Below are 17,596 nucleotides of genomic sequence, written 5' to 3' on the forward strand. Positions count from 1 at the left end.
AGCTGTAACATAAAAGTGCTGAGAGCCTATTATCTGTAGAGGAGATTAGCAGGCATATTTTAGAGAATTAAGATGCACAGTAGTAATGGCTACCCAAGTATACCTTCCACAACATGTCTGAATATTTAGAATTACATTTGAGGCAACTAGGCAGCAAGGTAAGGAAGGAAACTCAGGAGTCCCATGGCATTGCCATAGACATCAGATCAGAGTTTAAATCCAAGTTACATTCACTAATAGTATAAATATAGCAAAAAATTAATCTGAGACATCTAGAAAATAAATAATTAGTTCTGAAAAATGAAAATTAGAGTATCCTCTGAAGAATTATTTTGAAGACAAAATAAGTGAACATATGAAAAGGACCTAAAATATGCCTACCATGATTTTTTTAAAAATTGTTATCATTATTACTGCCTTATTGTTTTTGTTGTTACTACAGCTATTATGTCTAATAGAGTATGTATTAGCCAACTCAATCTTTGACTTGACTTCAGTTCAAGAACTTGCAATTTGTAACATAAATTGTTTCTTTATTTATGGGTTTTCTTCCAAGTGTGCTTTTTCCCTCCTTGCACTTTTTTTTTTTTTAAGATTTTATTTATTTATTCATCAGAGACACACAGAGAGAGAGAGAGGCAGAGACACAGGCAGAGCGAGAAGCAGGCTCCATGCAGGGAGCCTGATGTGGGACTCGATCCTGGGACTCCAGGATCACACCCTGGGTGGAAGGCAGGCACTAACCCACTGAGCCATCCAGGGATCGCCACCTTTGTGCTCTTTTAAAAGTTCTCCCCATCCACTCTCCCACAATTCTGGCTTTGTCTTAGCAGCACCAAGGAAAAAGGACCTTTCCACTTAGGCCAGGGAGGCTAAGTGGCATGTGGCTGTGGTCTAGTGAGTAGGGCCCAGGGTCTCAGATGTTAAAAGGAACAGAAAAGTCAGAGCAGAACCATGAGAAGGACAGGAATAGAAACAGGCACGGTTGAAGTTTTCCTTCACATGACTCTGCGTAATAGGTGAACCACACCATATTCAACTAACTTGAGTACCCTTCCCAATAAGAGGTAATGCCCCCCTCCCACCCGTGTTTGTTTCTAGTTTATATAGTTTACCCTTGAAAAAAATACAGGTTTGAACTGTGGGAGTCCACTTACATGTGGATTTTTTAAAAAATAAAAACAGTACTCTAAAACAGTATTTTCTCTTTCTTATGATTTTCCCAGTAACACTTTCTTTTCTCCGGGTTGCTTTATTGTAAGAGTACAGTATATAATACATATCATATACAAAATATGTGTTAATTGACTTTTCATGGTATTTGTAAGGCTTCCAGTCAACAGTTAAGTTTTTGAGGAGTCAAAAGTTATACGTGGACTTTCCGCTGTGCAGATGTCAGCATCTCTAACCCCCATATTACTCAAGGGTCAACTGTTACACATACCATCATTGGAGCAGGAGTTGGAGAACCACTGCTTTGTCAGATACATACTTTTCGCAGTAGACAAAGCTAGATATGACGTGAAAACTCTGCAACGAAACAGATAAATCAGAAAATTAATATTAAAAAATATAAGAGAAGAAAATAAAAAAGAAAATTAATATAAGATTTGCGAGAGAAATGACATCAATAGTGATGACTTGCCAGTAGATATACTGGAGATAACCCATGATATGGTCTAGTAAATCAAATTTTCAAAGCAATTTATTCGTCCTGAAATGTGTTAGGCTGTTAAAAGTTTCAGCTAGTTTTGAAGTTACCTTCATCCCCCAAAGGTTTGGACTCTGGCAGAAACAGGCCTTCATTCTGTGAGTTCTGCCCTTGAACTCCCTCATCAGACATAGTTTTGATATTACTTCAGAAGTTATGAAGCCAGCAGCCTACGTTAGTTAAGGGATGATAAAGTATAGGGGCTGCGTAGGCCCAGAGTAGATGAGGGGGGGCGTCGGGTTTCACGTCGAAGGTTCGGTCCAAGCGTTCAGGCTGAGGATACTGTTTCCAAGCGTTTGGAGCAATCTCAGTTCTACAATCCCAGGCACAAAGTAGGATTATTGGGGGGGTGGGGGGGCCTTAACTCCTCCATCAGTGTGTGAATATCAAGTCTAGGGAAGTACACTCAGGGGAGGCCGTGCGAGCTCTTGGCGGAAAACGGAGAGCGCGCTGCACCCACGCGGGTAGGGCTGTGTTCGCTGAGAGCCCTCAGAGGGACACACGGGAAGACAGGACTGCACCGACCCACTGAGGGGCGGGGGAACGGCTGCCCACGGCGAGCTGAGCCACTCCAAGGGGGAAGGACAGGGCGTGAGGGAACGGGTCTGCGGTCAGGAGAACAAAGGCGGCGTCTGGCGACCGCTCGCAACCTGAAGCGGTTTAGCCTTACCGGGGCGACGGCCGCGAGAGCTCCCAGACAGCGGTGCAGCGGCGGCAGGAGGCGCGCCCCCTCCCGGTGAGGCCCCGCCCCCCGAGGCCCCGCCCCCGAAGCCCCGCCCCTCAGCGTCGGGCCAATGGGAGCTCGGGATGTTAGCGGGTGGGAGGTGCGGCCGCGTTGCTACAGCCGGAGCTGGGCGGTGGCGGCGGCGGCGGCGGCGGCGGCGGCGGCGGGAGGGATCTCGCGGAGCCGGAGGCGGTGGCGCAATGGAGGGACTGGAAGGTGAGGCGGTGAAGGGGTGAGGGCCGGGCGGCTAGCGCGGGCGTGGGCAGCCCAGGGGGCCCGGGAGAGCGGGGCCGCGGAGGCGAGGGCTGGTCCGGAGCGGCGGACGCAGCCGCTCCCCCGCGGAGGCCCGGCCGGCCGCAGCCTTGCAGCCCCGACGCCGTGCGGCGCAGCGTCCCAGGCTGCCCGCCCCGGGCGCTCCTCCGCTGGGGTCCCCCACGCGCGCCGGAGACTCCCTTGGGCACCCGCCTGCGGGCCCCTTGCTGCCATCTTCTCGTCTTGCCTGACTCCTGAGCGCCCTTTCGGTGATCGCTGTCCGGCCAGATTTTATTTTCCTTGCAAATGGACCGTTCGTTAATGTCCATGGCCTCCCTCCTGGGCCAGCCTGTGTTTCCAGCCTCCAGCTCCTGACACCTCCCTTGGCCCGTTTCCCTAGGAAACCGTCTTTCTGTTTGTACCGCATCTTCGGTGGGAGGGATGCCAAGAGCATCTCCCAAGGAAGAGTCACCGGCCAGCTTTAGGAGCTGGGGACAATAGATTCACAGAAGGATTTGAGGGCTCCTTAATGAGGACTCTGTGAGGAAGAGCCGGCATGGAGTCCTTACCTTTGAGTTGATCCTTGTGCTGTAACCATGACTCCAGATTTTGCTTTGTTCTCTATTCTTTCACTTCTCTATTATTTTTGTCCGTTCTGTCCTCTGTACTATATAGCCTTTGCCTAAAAACAACAAAGGAAAGAAAACCGGCACGGGCAACCACAGTTTCAAGATTGTTTTTTCAAATTGTGGTCGGCCCTCCTGGTGGAAGAATAAGCTTGCAGAATTGAAAGATAGTATCGCCTTGATTTAGCTCTTCGCGCCGCCCCCCCCCTCCTATTTTACATAGATTCAGGTGGAATTAAAAATAAACAGAGGTATGGAGCCCTGTTTATTTAGTGTTGTATGCCAGAGAGCAAATTATTTCAGGTTGTGTTATGAAGTGAAAAGTAACGACCGGTAAGTTTTTGCAGTTACCTAAGCATACCAACCCCCCCCCACCCCCCCGCAAAGAAAAAAAGAAACAAAAAACCCAGATGTAACGATGAGTATGATCGTTTTTCAGGGTTTTACTCTCATAGTAAACAGCTTGAGAATGGTAGATAAGAGTTCTGATAATGTTCCATTTGTGGGCAGCTGCAGTATACTGTGAGGAGTGAAGGTCCGGAGTGAAGGCCTTGCCCATCTAATTTATTTCAGGGAGATTAAGTTTTCACGAAATAGGAATTGTAATGATCACCCTCCTTACTTTCAAGATACTATATTTTTTAAAATATTTTATTTATTTATTTATGAGAGACAGAGAGAGAGAGAGAGGCAGAGACACAGGCAGAGGGAGAAGCAGGCCCCATGCAGGGAGCCCGACTTGGGACTGGATCCCAGGTCTCCAGGATCATGCCCTGGGCAGAAGGCAGGTGCTAAACTGCTGAGCCACCCAGGGATCCCCCAAGATACTATTTTTTTTTTTAGAAGACTCCAGGAGACACCTTTTGCTTTTAATAAACTTAAAAATACATGGTGGTCTTGTAGCATAGTGGGTAGGATCGTGGGTTCTGGAATTCTTGTGAAGTTATTGTAACACACAAAATGCTTCAAAACAACTTTTCTGCCGATTTTTATTTTATTTAATGTTTGTAATTAAAGCAAAGATCTTCATCTTTTTTTTTTTTCACTTAGGTATGCCAAGCCCCTAAAATAGCCTGACACAGAGTAGGTACTTAATAAATATTTGTTGCTAGATGAATGACTGTGTCCATGATGGGCACCATTCTAGGTCCTGGAGACATAGCAAAAAATAAAAAGTCAAAGCCCTGCTGTCATTGAGTCTGTGTTTCAGTGAACCTTATATTTTAGCAGTACTATGACATTACTATTGAAATCTTACTAAGAATGCTTTTAAAATATAATGAATTATTTGAGTACTAGCATAATATTCAATTACATGGATTAAAAATACAGTATTCCGATGGAATATGATTATGTTATGAGAGGCATGTTTTATGTGCTCAGCTTATGATGTGTTTCGGTAAACCATACCTGCTCCTTACTTTTTGGGTTTGTTTTTGTTTTTGTTTTTTTTAACAAAATGAGTTACGATCATTAACTATAATGTGTTTAGTTCCAATTAGGTTAAAATATATGAAATTGTTTTTTTTTTGTACAGCAAAACAATTGAATATTAGTAATTTCAAGTGGTTTAAACTAATTAAAGCTCTGAGAGTTTTTGTTGAAGTTAAAACAATTCCTCAGCTATAAAAGCTAGAGCTATTAACTACCAATCTACCTGAACTATGTCAAGATTAAATGATGATGTCACATATATAAAGCATTCAGTGAAGTGCCTCGACGTAGGAGGCCTCTTCAGTACTTGTTTATTGGATGGGTTTACTCATAGGAAATGTGTGAGGAACTTAGGAGTGATTCAGTTTAAGTAAAACAGCATGCTCAGAAGGGATTGTGGGCAATCACTAGTTGGCTTTAGTAGCAGGATAGACTGGAGAAAGAACAGACTGGGAATACATATATGGGATGAGGATTTGAACTAGGGCACAAACAGTGGGAATTAAAAAGGGAGGATAGATTTAGAAGATATTTCTGAGATAGAGAGGTGAGATATGACTGTTGGATGTGAGAGAGGAAAAGGAATCAAAGATGAAGGCCTGTCTAGCTGTGACTAAGAGGTCATAATATTTTTAACCAAGAAGGAAGACCAAGTGTGGGAGAAGAGGCAATGAGTTTGGCTTTAGAAATGTGTTTGTACAGGTTGAGGACTATCTAGTAGAAACATCTCGTGGCTACTTGTGAATGTTTATGTAGAGTTTTGAGCTTAGTAGTCATAACATGTAAGTGACAGCAAGTGGATGCATTCACTTAGGAAAGTTGTATGTTATAAAATGAGGGAAAAAGCTTTGGGAGGAATTGATGCTTTAGGGTTGAGCAGGAAAGGAAATTGGAGTGGGAAGAAGTCTGTAAAGAGGTTTAAATATTATCAAGAAAGGAAAGTGGTAAGAAACTAATATTTATTGAGTAGTGAATATGTGCCAGAAAAAGCCTGTTGCATCAGGTATTACTGGAGGTATAAGTACTAACCAGCTCAAACCCTGCTTAGCTTCTGAGATCTGAAAAACTTGGGCTTAAGTGGGGAGAAATATCATTGAAGCCAAGAGAGAAAACACTTTAAAGATGGGAGAGATTGATCAGTAGTGCCTTATGCTATAGAAAGGTCCAGTAGGATGAATATTCAAAAGAGGACTTTGGATTTGGCAATTATTATTACTATTATTATTATTATTGTTATTATTATTATTATTTGAAAGTAATACCCTGAGATCATGTCATATGCTTTCCCAGCTGAGCCAGGCAGGTACCTCTGCATTTGGCAGTTAGATTCATGGTGGTTTCTCTCTTAAGAGTCTTAAGGTCTCCACTCTAAAAATCTCATTAAAGACACTTTCCCTGATCCTACCCACTTCCCAGACATGCTTACACATAACACTATGACTGACCTCTGTCTCCTTACTTTTCTGTATTTTTTCTACATTGTGCTTATCATCACCTGACATCTTCTATATTTTGTCTTTATTTTTTCCATGTTAGAAGAGTAGAAGCTCTGTAAGATCATCACTGTTTGCTTACCTCATAGAACAGTTCCTATCTCATGCTAGGTGCTCAACAAATACTTGTAGAATCAACAAATTGATCTATTTTAATGTAGTGTTTAGGCCTGATAAAGTTTGCCTGAGGTTCAGATAGGGAGAGAAAGGGAGGTAGAGGAGCTAGTCAGTAAATGTAAGCCAGTGTTTCGAAAAAAAAAAATGTGCTTCAGGACATTGGTCCTAAATATCTCCTAGGGTCAGAAAGGCTCTCTGTTAGGGAAATAGTATACTAAATCTCTTTTCTTAAGACTAAGTAAATTCTGCTCTATAAAAACTCATCTAAAAAAAAAAAACTCATCTGTTTAATCTAGCATATGCCAACTATGTGACCTTGGAGCAAGGGATTTGAGGGTGATTGGTGAAAGTGGAAATGACTAGTCAGGTTCAGACTGAGTAGGAAGGGAAGTGAAACCAGGAATGAGTTATCAAGAAAATGCCAATCACTCTGAGATCAAGAAGGTGATTTGAAGAGAATTAGAAGGTAGAAGTGTGTGGTTAAAGAGGGCGTTTGGGTATTTTAAGAGTCTAGAGGGGGACCGTTTACTAAATTATTTTAACAGTCATTTTTGCTGAACTGGAGTGATGGACTGAAAAGGAATGGAGGGTGAAGGCTATATGTTGAGTGGGTGAGGTGTGAATGTTGAAATCTAGGATGAGCTTCAAGAGGAAAATCTTGTGAGATTAATTATTAGAGATTATAGACCTGAAAATTACTAGACTTTGAAAAGGATTGTTGGAAGAGAGTGGTATAACAGATGTTGTATCCTTCAAAAGGAAAGTTTGTTCTAAAGGTTAGATTCAGATGAGCAGTGACCAGTGGTGAAGAAATGGACATGTTACAAAGGCCAGAACAGTTCTTAATTTCTAAGATTTCTTTTCTTTTGAAAACGTTCTTTCCTATTTCTTGAATTTTAGAATGGCATAACTATTTAAATAGCATATTATTTTACATCTATATGTGATATATATAGGTGTATATATATATTTAATAGTATTACATAAAGATACCATTTCAAGTCTTATGGTGCAGGTTTTGAAGGTGCTAAATGGAGTAATGCATAACAGAATCAACATTGTGTGGGAGATAAATTTCATAAGGAGAAGTTAGCTTCTTGAGAGTTTTCGAATATTAGAGTACTTTATTTACTTGATTTTGTCCATTTATTTGAGTGCTTCTTTCAACAGTGTTTTTTCTCTGCTACATTAGTCACCACCCCTCTGCGTATTATCTCTACTATATTTTTATAAGCCTCAAAATTTGCTAGCTTTTGCCACACAGAAGAGATTAGTGGAGTTTGCTTGCATCCGCTGGATAGTAGTATTTTCTTATTTCATTGGTTCTAAAGCATTTTCATTTATAACATCTCAGATGATCGCTTACATTTTAAGGTAGATTGAGCAGATAATATCCTCATTAAACAAATGTTAAACTGAGGTTATTTATATGATCAGTCATACATTTTCTTCTAAGTCATGTAGTGAAGATTCTTCCAACAAGGAGAGGGGCATCATGTTCTTTGCTCTAGTTCCTTATCCTTAGTTCTGTATGTAGACAAATGGAAGTGGTTTTTCTCAACATTCTACATGCTACCTGAAGCATTCATTCCACCATCTGCAGTTTAATCATCCTTAAATATGAGCAAATTTTTGTTTAATTTAATACCATTAAAAGAGATGTGTTACTATCCATGAACTTGTTTTAAGGTAGATTTTAGTAAGTAAATATAGTATATTTATTATAATTTATTAGAGATAAAGGGGACCATATAGGCCTTTTAACCTAACTTCCTTCCAAATTTTATATAAGAGGAAGCTGAACCTTAGTAAGGTTGAATATTTTGCCCAGGGAGTCATAATTCTGTGTGATAGAGTTGAGACTTATCAGACAAATTCCAGTGCCTTTTTTGCTCTCATGTCTTTTAATGAATACCATTACAACAAAATGTGGCTTTGTGACTCTGAACCTAAGCTGCTTATCATGCATGACCTGTTGGTACAGGGGGGTGTTGATGCTGGCATGCATGTGCATGTTATATTTTGTGAATTATAGGGCTATGCTGTATAACCAGATAATATAAGAGGGAGAAAATTATACATTTATATCTTTATTTATTTTGAATAAAGCAATGGCTTACTTTTTTTCTTTTTTGAGATAATTATTCTTCAGTACTCTCTCTTTAATGCTGTTTTTTCATTTTTTCTACCTTTTAGTAATAAGGATTTCCTTTTCCTTTAAAGACAATTGGAACATATTTGATAACTTGTAGGAATTAATGCCAGGAATTACATTTTATTATATGCTGGTATTGTAGTTGCTATAACATTAAAAATGGGGAATAATTTGGTTCTTAGATATAGTGAAGAAGTAAATTATGTAGACTGTTCGCTTTATAAGAATAATGATTGTGTTATTCTGCCCTTGTGTTACTATTACTTTATATGTGCTTGGCAAGTGGTAAGTGCCCAACTAGGTACTCACATTATTTTATGGGTTGAAAATATTTTTCTCAATAGTGAATTTTTATAAAATTTTGCTTTGTCATTTATTTAACTGAAATATACTTTTAAGTGAGTAAAATAGGTAATACTTTTTAACATTCTGTACTGATGAATTTTTAAATCATTGCTTAGAATTTAAGGGAATATAGGAAAGCTATAAATAAGCAAACTTAATAGATGATGTATCATGTGGTATCACTTTGACCATCATGAAGACCTTCTTTTTTTTTTATAAATTTATTTTTTATTGGTGTTCAATTTGCCAACATATAGAATAACACCCAGTGCTCATCCCATCAAGTGCCCCCCCTCAGTGCCCGTCACCCAATCATCCCCACCCCCCGCCCACCTCCCTTTCTACCACCCCTAGTTCGTTTCCCAGAGTTAGGAGTCTCTCATGTTCTGTCTCCCTTTCTGATATTTCCCACTCATTTTTCTCATGAAGACATTCTTATCTTAATGTACATAACAGACTATCCAGCAACTGCCTCAACTTTTTAGATAGTACAATTAAGTCTGTAAATGAGGTTGCTCTCCTTAAGTAACCTACCCTCTGGTATTGGAGAAGAACAAATCAGGGAAATCTTAGCTTTGCTTTGTAGTATTCACTGCGTAATTGCCACTGTAGAGACATTGCTTCCATCTAAGATGACAGATAGTCACTATCATTAAAAGAGGGTAGTGGAGTATTAAGAGAATGAGAGAACAAAACAGTTTTTCTGTTACTGTTTGATTGTATTCCCACCCATGTCTATTTTGATTCTTGAACTCACTAAACACTTTGGGACAAATTATTTGAAGTTGTAATTGTACTTTTCTCATGAGTTTCTTTAGATTATTATTAATTTTTTTAAAAGATTTTGTTTATTCATTCATGAGAATACACAGAGAGGGGAGAGAGAGAGGCAGAGACACAGGCAGAGGGAGAAGCAGGCTCCCTGCAGGGAGCCCCACCTGGGACTCGATCCTGGGGTCTCCAGGATCACGCCCTGAGCTGTAGGTGGCGCTAAACCGCTGAGCCACCTGGGCTGCCCCTTTAGATTATTTCTAAAACAAAGTGGCTTTCTATTTGTCTTTCATGTGATAAAGGAATTTTAACAGTAAAATATTCAGCAGAAAATATGTTTAAGGTATAGGTTCAAATATCATTTTTAGAAAATTACAGGTATGGAAATTTTATCTTTTTTTGATAATTGGCTAGATAATAAAATGACAAAATGACTCAGCTATGTAGAATTCTGAAGAATGTAGTTGTTTCTTTTAAAGCAATTTAGTTACAAAATGTGTTGTATGAAAATATGTAACAGATTTTTAAGTTTTGATTAAGTTTCACCTACTTGTCCCTTATTTAATGCACTATGCCACAGAACAGAATATATTACTTTGCCAGTCCATTAAATCTTCATATAATATTATCTGTATAAAATAATAAACAATTCACGTAATAAAGGTAGCAAGCCTAGTAACGAGGCAATTTTTTCTTTAAAGCGTTCTACTTCCTATTGTCTGTTTTTAAACAGAAAATGATTCTTTTTATCCTAGACTCCCTAGATCATCTCAGGAAGCCACCTCACTGATCACCAATGCTGTATCTTAATGCTTTGAAGATTAATAATATACAATATTAACATTAAGGTAAACTTGGTGTTTAAGGTTTGGTAATTTAAGGTAGAGAGAAGTTGTAAATTTAGAGAATATAATAAATTAGTTTGGTTAAAATGAAAGAAAACAAAATATTCCCAACAATATTAGTTTGGTGATTCTTAAATCATGACTTGAGTATTTGGCATGGCCTTTTTGACCCCTGATAAATCTAAGTCTTGTGCCTATTTTAATCAGTAATATTGCTTATTCCAAAATTAAACAAGACATTTTCCACAAGAACTGACAACTTATATATGATGATATTAAAATTTGGAAGTTTTACAATTTAAGCAAAGAATTATTGATTAAATTCTCTTCTGTTTTAGAAAATGGAAGTGTCCAAGTGGGAGAATTGTTACCTTGCAAGATATGTGGAAGAACATTCTTTCCAGTGGCGTTAGTGAGTACCTTTTTCCTTTGGATTATAGTAGATCTGTAATTGTTCAATGTTTTAGGACAACTCTTATGGAAAGAACCTCTGTGGAATTACTTAAAGAGATACTGGCCAGTGTTCTTTTTTTTTTTTTTTTCCAGTGTTCTTTTTCAAGAGTTATCAGTTCCAGCTGTGTTTCTAGAGTGGTCTCTTCAGAGTTAGATTGGTCTTCAACTACTCTGCTAAAGTGTTTCTCTGTGGGAATATTAACAAAAACAAAACAAAAACTCAAAAATACATAATAATGTTTAAAGATAAGGAATGATTCGATGTCTAGAATTTGCTTTCAAGTACTTTGGAGGAAAAAAGCTGGTATAGATGACAGGATTGCTAGATTGTTGATAATCGTATTGATGAATAAATGGGACATTATTCTCTTAATTCTTATGTATATTTGAAATACTCTGAAGAAAAATTCTTTTCAATTGAAAGTGTACCTAAAATATATTATGCATTTTCTGGATGCTTTCATTTAGTAACACAAATAGAAGCACTTTTATTGATTTTAATATAAAATCGCCAACTAACTAGAGAATAAAGGGAAAAATGCATATGTATCTAAAATATTTTATGTTTTCTTTAAATATAAATATACATTTATTAATATTTTGTTGTAGAATAAAGACTTTTCTTTGAATATGAATTTGTTCGTTAGAGTTCTGCTACAATCTGGAATGTGTGTTACTATTTCTAGTTTGCTTCTTTAAAGCAAAGCAAGGATTTAATGATCTAAAGTGTCTATCGGACTATGGACTCCTTTTAAATAATGACAGCTTTTTTCATTTGTCCTTTAAAAACATCTTGCCTACACATAACTCAGTGATTTTTTTTTATTGTTTTTGTATCAACTCATTGTTTTTCAAACCATTTTCAAAGCATTCCACTCAGTTTACATAGGAAAGAAAATGCCTTCTTCTGCCCTTATTTATTTAATATTTAATCAAATAATGTAATCATTATACAACTACAGCTTATATAATACATCAGATTTGGGAACAAGCACTACATAGTTTTGATACATATAACTCAGTGTAAGAACAGACATCTATTAGAAAGTTGCCTATTAAAAAAAAAAAAAGTTGCCTATTAGCCACACTTAATTTTTTTCATATTGACGAGGTTTTTTATAGATATAATTTTAGTGCTTGTTTGTTAAAATGAAAACTAATAACATATGTAAAACAATTGATTTCTAATTGTGTATTGAAAATATACGAAATTCTATGATATCAAACCAACCAGTTTTGAGGTTTCCTCTTTTCTTAGATAAAATTTAACAGTTCTAGCTTGTTCAGCGTTTATCAAAATACAAAAGAAAAAAGATGCACATAGTGCACTGATGTCATCCATTAACATGTTTTATTTGGGGGAGGGAGAATGATTATTTATCCAATAGGCTAATTGGAGATCAGTTATGAGTGTCCACGGTAATGTCCTTAAAATGAATACATGAATGATTGATTGAATGAATGAGTTTGCAGCCATATTTAAAAAACCTATAGAAGTGGAATGCTAGATAGTTCAAGAAAAATCAGGCTTAAAGGAAGGTAGAAAACTTGTTCCAGAAGAGAATAAAGTGGTGATTTGTGGAGGAAAGACACAAATCTGACATGCCCAATTATTTGGTTAATGTTATGTTAACATACTACTGTTATGGTAATAACTTTAGTAAACAAGCCTATTACTATTGTGTTGACTTTTGTAATCCTCACACGAATGTAGTCTCTGTTTACATTCTTTTTCCAGTATCTGTTTTCATGTATTTAGTGATGACGAGAACTCTTTTTTTTTTTTTTTTCACTTAACTAGCTTTGACTTGGTTATATTATTTTCCTTATTCTTACTAGTGTGAAAACTAGAATGTTCAATAATTCTTAATTAAATTTTGGAAGAGTATTTATCTTTCTTATTATATATAGAATTCATACTTCCTTGAGAAAGATAACTTATAGCATGCATTATATATACTTTTTAACGATTTTAGTTAAAGCACAATATGCCTTATTTAAGTATTATTATTTCATCTTCCAGTTTTTAAATTGGCTCAAATGACAATGTGAAGTTTTGTAGAATACCCTTCTGTAGAAAAGAAAATGATATATTGCATTTCTTTATCTTAACAGAAAAAACATGGACCCATTTGCCAGAAAACTGCCACTAAAAAACGTAAGACTTTTGATTCAAGCAGACAAAGAGCTGAAGGAACTGATATCCCAACAGTAAAGCCTCTTAAACCTAGGGTAATTACGTAGTTTTTTTAATAGTATGAACTTTGCTGCTGTGTATATTGAAAACAATTATAATTATGTGTTGTGATAAGATTGAAGAATAATGAGAATTCTGCTTCATGTTTTCAGTTTAGAAATGATCAGAGGGCAGCCCGGGTGGCTCAGTGGTTTAGTGCCACCTTTGGTCTAGGGCGTGATCCTGGAGACCCGGGACTGAGTCCCGCATCGGGCTCCCTGCATGGAGCCTGCTTCTCCCTCTGCCTGTGTCTCTGACCACCCCCCCCCCCCCCCGCCGTGTGTCTTTCATGCATAAATAAATAAAATCTTTAAAAAAAAAAAAAAGAAATGATGAGAAACTTGTTTATTTTAAACTTCTGCAAAGGAGAAACCAAGCTACTGTCTCACAGCCTATTACAGTGAGGTTTTTGTGGCATTGGAGAGCCAATTGCTTAGCTATAGGCTAGAAATAATTAAAAAGTCCTCACATATTCGTCCTAAGTCATTGTTAATTATTCAGACATAATTTAAGTGCAGTTTAAGCTCTTAGTAGTATAGTCTCTGTATACAAAGGAAAGCTATAATTTACAGATATCCTTGCATAATAGATATTGATTATCTTGATTGATTATCAGTAATTGTGATCTTATGCTTTGTGGGGAAGTTTGATCAGTTACCCAGCTGTCCATGTATAGCCATTCTCAGTTTATTTTCTTTGAAGGCAGTGAATAGTGAATCTCCTTTAATAATCTCTCCTTAATACTACCTCTGATATGTTATGGTGCTAAGAATAATGCACATACATACTTTGTTGGACATAGTTTTAAAGAGTTAGTTCAGTAAAATAGTCAAAATTTGAGTACCTCACTGAATACGTTTTTGAAATAAAACCCTGCTTCAGCGATAATAACTTCTCCCAGTGCTACCAGAAAACATTTCCCTATGGGGCAGTTAATTTTATTAATAAAATCATTTTATAATAGGAAAGTCGAATGTTCATCTTTTCTAGTCTATGACTGTTTAAGTGAGGGATGGTAAAATTTGAATAATGTACATAAACCATTATTTGTTATTTTTCTTAGTATACCTGCCAGACATACGATTATATTGGCTTCTATCAGCTAAGAGATGAACTACTGAAATTTGTAGAGACAGTATAATATAGTGGGTATGAAAACAAAAACTGGCTCAAGAGTCAGACTTGCCTGGATTTAACCCTTGCTCTGTTACTTACCATGTTGTGTTGGGTTAAGTTACTTAATCTATACATCTCTTTATCTGTAAAATGGTGATAGTAAGGGTAGTATCTATCTCTCGTATAGGGTTCTTAGGAGGATTACATTGAGTTTATCCATGGTGATCTCTCAATAAAAAATATCCTATTTTTGTTAAAGATTTATTTAATTATTGGAGGGAGAGCATGTGCAAGTGGGGATTAGGAGCAGGAGAGAGAGAATCTCAGGCATACTCTGTGCTGAGTGTAGAGCATGATGTGAGGCTTGATCCCATAATCCTGAGGTCATGACCTGAGCTGAAATTAGCAGTTGGATGCTTACTGAACCATCCAGGTGCCCCATGCTATTTCTTTTTAAGGGAGAAGGGTTCCAATAGTGAAAAAATTAATCTTCAGTTAAAAGCAGAGTAAAAACCATTGCTTACATTAAGGAGTTTAATTTCTTGGTACTTAAGAAGTGTGGTTCATTGAACAGTAATATCAGCACTATTTGGGAACTCATTAGAAATGCAGAATCTCAGATCCCACCCAGAAATACTGAATTAGAATTTGCATTTTAACAAAATCCTTGAGCGAGTCAAATGCACATTAAAATTTATAAAGGGGCAGCCCCGGTGCCACCTTCTGCCCAGGACTTGATCCTGGAAACCAGGGATCGAGTCCAGGAGCTGCAATGAGCCTAGCTGAAATTAGACAAAGACCAGGAAGGAGAAAGTAGAGAGAAAAGGCACAGAGAGTTGAAGGGACCTAATGGCAGAAGCTCTCTAAAAGCACTACTGAAAACAAAATACTCTTTTTGAAGGTAAGGGGCCTGTCTAAAGGGCTAGGTCCTTTTTTTCTTTTTTCTTTCTTTTTTTTTTTTTTTGAAATGGTTAGTGTGGTTACTGAAGAAAGCATGGCTGGCAGCAGTAGCCTTCCTGGACCCACACTGTTTAGAGAAGCATGAAAGATGTGTCTGCTTTATAATCACAGAGAGACCTATTTTCTTCTGTATCTGGTACAATAGAGAAGTGACCTAGCTGTGGGTTTGTGTAGCTTGGAAGGGGATTGTGGACCTCTCCTCCCCAGAACCTCTTGTAAATAGCTGCACCAGGAAAATCTAACTCATTCAATGATGAGGAATAAAAAACCATTAACTTAGCTTTGACACGAGGGTGCTGTGAGAAGAAGGGAGGATGAGAGCAGGAAAACTTACCAGTAGATGAGTTATATTCATGGAACAGGTGAATGTTATGATCAGACCTTTCACCATAAAATAAGAAACTTTATTTTTTTTAAAGATTTTATTTATTTATTCATGAGAGACACACAGAGAGGCAGAGACATAGGCAGAGGGAGAAGCAGGCTCCTCACAGAGAGCCTGATGCGGGACTTGATCCTGGAACCCCCGGGATCACACTCTGAGCTCAACCGCTGAGGCACCTAGGCATCCCAAATTAGAAACTTTAAAGAGTCAGTCATATTCGACATCTAAATTTGCTTGTATTTAGTTAAGATTTTGTATCTATATTCGTGAGAGAGGTAAGTTTGTAATTTTTCTTTTTATCAAACTTCTGTTGCTCTCCTGAGAGCAGTTAGGAAGTTGTTCTCTTGGTTTTTCTTAATTATTTGAAAGAGTTTTTAAAAGATTGATGCTATTTCTTCCTTACTTAAATGTCTGCAACAATTCAACAGTAAAGGCAACTGGGCCAGGAGTTTTCTTTAGGTTTTTAAAAAACAGATTCACTAAAAAAACAAAAACAAAAACAAAACCTTTAGGACTGTTGTGGTTTTCTGTTTCTTTGATACCTGTTTAGTGGTGTTTATCAAGGATATTGTCCACTTAATGTTGTTAAATTCATTAGCATAAAGGTCCATTATAGTATCTTCTTTTTCTTTTTCAAGATTTTATTTATCTATTTGACAGAGAGAGATAGCACAAGCAGGGGGAGCCGCAGGCTGAAGGAGAAGAAGCTGCAGACTCCTCACAAAGCAGGGAGCCCTATGTAGGGCTCGATCCCAGGAGCCCAAAATTGTGACCTGAGCTGAAGGCAGACTTTTTTCTTTTTTTTTAATTTATTTATTCATGAGAGACACAGAGAGAGAGAGAGAGAGAAAGGCAGAGGCACAGGCAGAGGGAGAAGCAGGCTCCATGCAGGGAGCCTGATGTGGGACTCAATCCTGGATCTCCAGAATCACGCCCTGGGCTGAAGGTGGCACTAAACCACTGAGCTACCTGGGCTGTCCTGAAGGCAGACATTTTAACCAACTGAGCCATCCAGGCATCCTATTAGTATCTTCTTTTTTTCTTCATGTTTATAAGAACCATATCGTGTACTATTTTGCATCCCTTGGTATTTTGTGTTTTCTTTTTCCCCACTTATTAATCTTCCCTTATTAGTGTTTTTAAAGAACCATCTTTTGACTTTGCTGGTTCAATGTAGATTCTTGATTTTAAAAATAACATAAAAGGATAGTTGAGTATTTCAATAATATGACAAAATAAATGTATTATAGCACAGGAGCCATCATTATGCATTGTGGAAAGACACTTAGAGGTAGGTAGCCATTAAAGACAGGAATAAGGTTAAGCTCCAACCGACATAGTAATTGCTATACATACAGTTAGATAGTAGATGCATAGGGATTGGAAAAGAGAAGCTAAAAGTATGATTATTAGGAGATGATTTACCTGGGAAACCCAAGAGAATCAACTGATAAGTTATTACAAAGAGTAAGAGAAGCCACGGAAGTAATGAGATATAATGGTAATATACAGAAATTACTAGGTTTCATATTTCAATAGACTCCTTGAAACATAAAAAAAGAAAGACTTCTTTATAAAAGAACAGTACAAAATAAAAATTATTTAGGAATAAACCTTTTAAAGGTATAAGACTTCCACAAAGAATACATAAAAAAACCTGAAATACACAAACACTTCTTCAAATGGATATATTTGGATAGGTAGATTCAACAGAATAAAGATATTAAGTTCCTTAAGTTGTTTATAAATGTATAAGTTTTCCAGTTAAAAGATAGTTTAAAAAAACTAGACAAGCTGATTCTAAAGTTCTTATGGGAAAAAATCTACTTGCAGGAATAACCAGAAAAGATTGAAAAAGAAGCAGCTTAAAGTACTGTTATCCTATCAGATATTAAAATGTTATTATAGGGGGACCCTGGGTGGCGCAGTGGTTTAGCGCCTGCCTTTGGCCCAGGGCGCGATCCTGGTGACCC

At 37.6% G+C, this 17,596-nt stretch overlaps 1 protein-coding gene and 1 long non-coding RNA gene across 17 annotated transcripts in view; one reads left to right on the plus strand and one right to left on the minus strand.

Annotated features, from left to right (window-relative positions):
* The window catches only part of LOC125754014 (uncharacterized), a 109,239-nt gene extending 106,771 nt beyond the window's left edge, over positions 1-2,468 (minus strand). For all 4 annotated transcript variants that reach the window (XR_007407205.1, XR_007407204.1, XR_007407206.1 and 1 more), the window contains exons 1-2: positions 2,382-2,468; positions 1,445-1,530 (exon numbers count right to left, since the gene is read on the minus strand). This is a non-coding gene — a long non-coding RNA (uncharacterized LOC125754014). The remainder of the gene's footprint in view (positions 1-1,444; positions 1,531-2,381) is intronic.
* Positions 2,469-2,536: 68 nt separating this feature from the next.
* The window catches only part of ZC2HC1A (zinc finger C2HC-type containing 1A), a 184,520-nt gene continuing 169,460 nt past the window's right edge, over positions 2,537-17,596 (plus strand). For all 13 annotated transcript variants that reach the window (XM_049103708.1, XM_049103709.1, XM_049103711.1 and 10 more), the window contains exons 1-3: positions 2,537-2,651; positions 10,812-10,885; positions 13,042-13,158. In XM_049103708.1, the coding sequence (XP_048959665.1) occupies positions 2,636-2,651; positions 10,812-10,885; positions 13,042-13,158 (207 nt within the window). In that variant the 5' untranslated portion in view covers positions 2,537-2,635. The remainder of the gene's footprint in view (positions 2,652-10,811; positions 10,886-13,041; positions 13,159-17,596) is intronic.

This window comes from Canis lupus, chromosome 29 (genome assembly GCF_003254725.2).
Source record: "Canis lupus dingo isolate Sandy chromosome 29, ASM325472v2, whole genome shotgun sequence".
Lineage (NCBI taxonomy): Eukaryota > Metazoa > Chordata > Mammalia > Carnivora > Canidae > Canis > Canis lupus.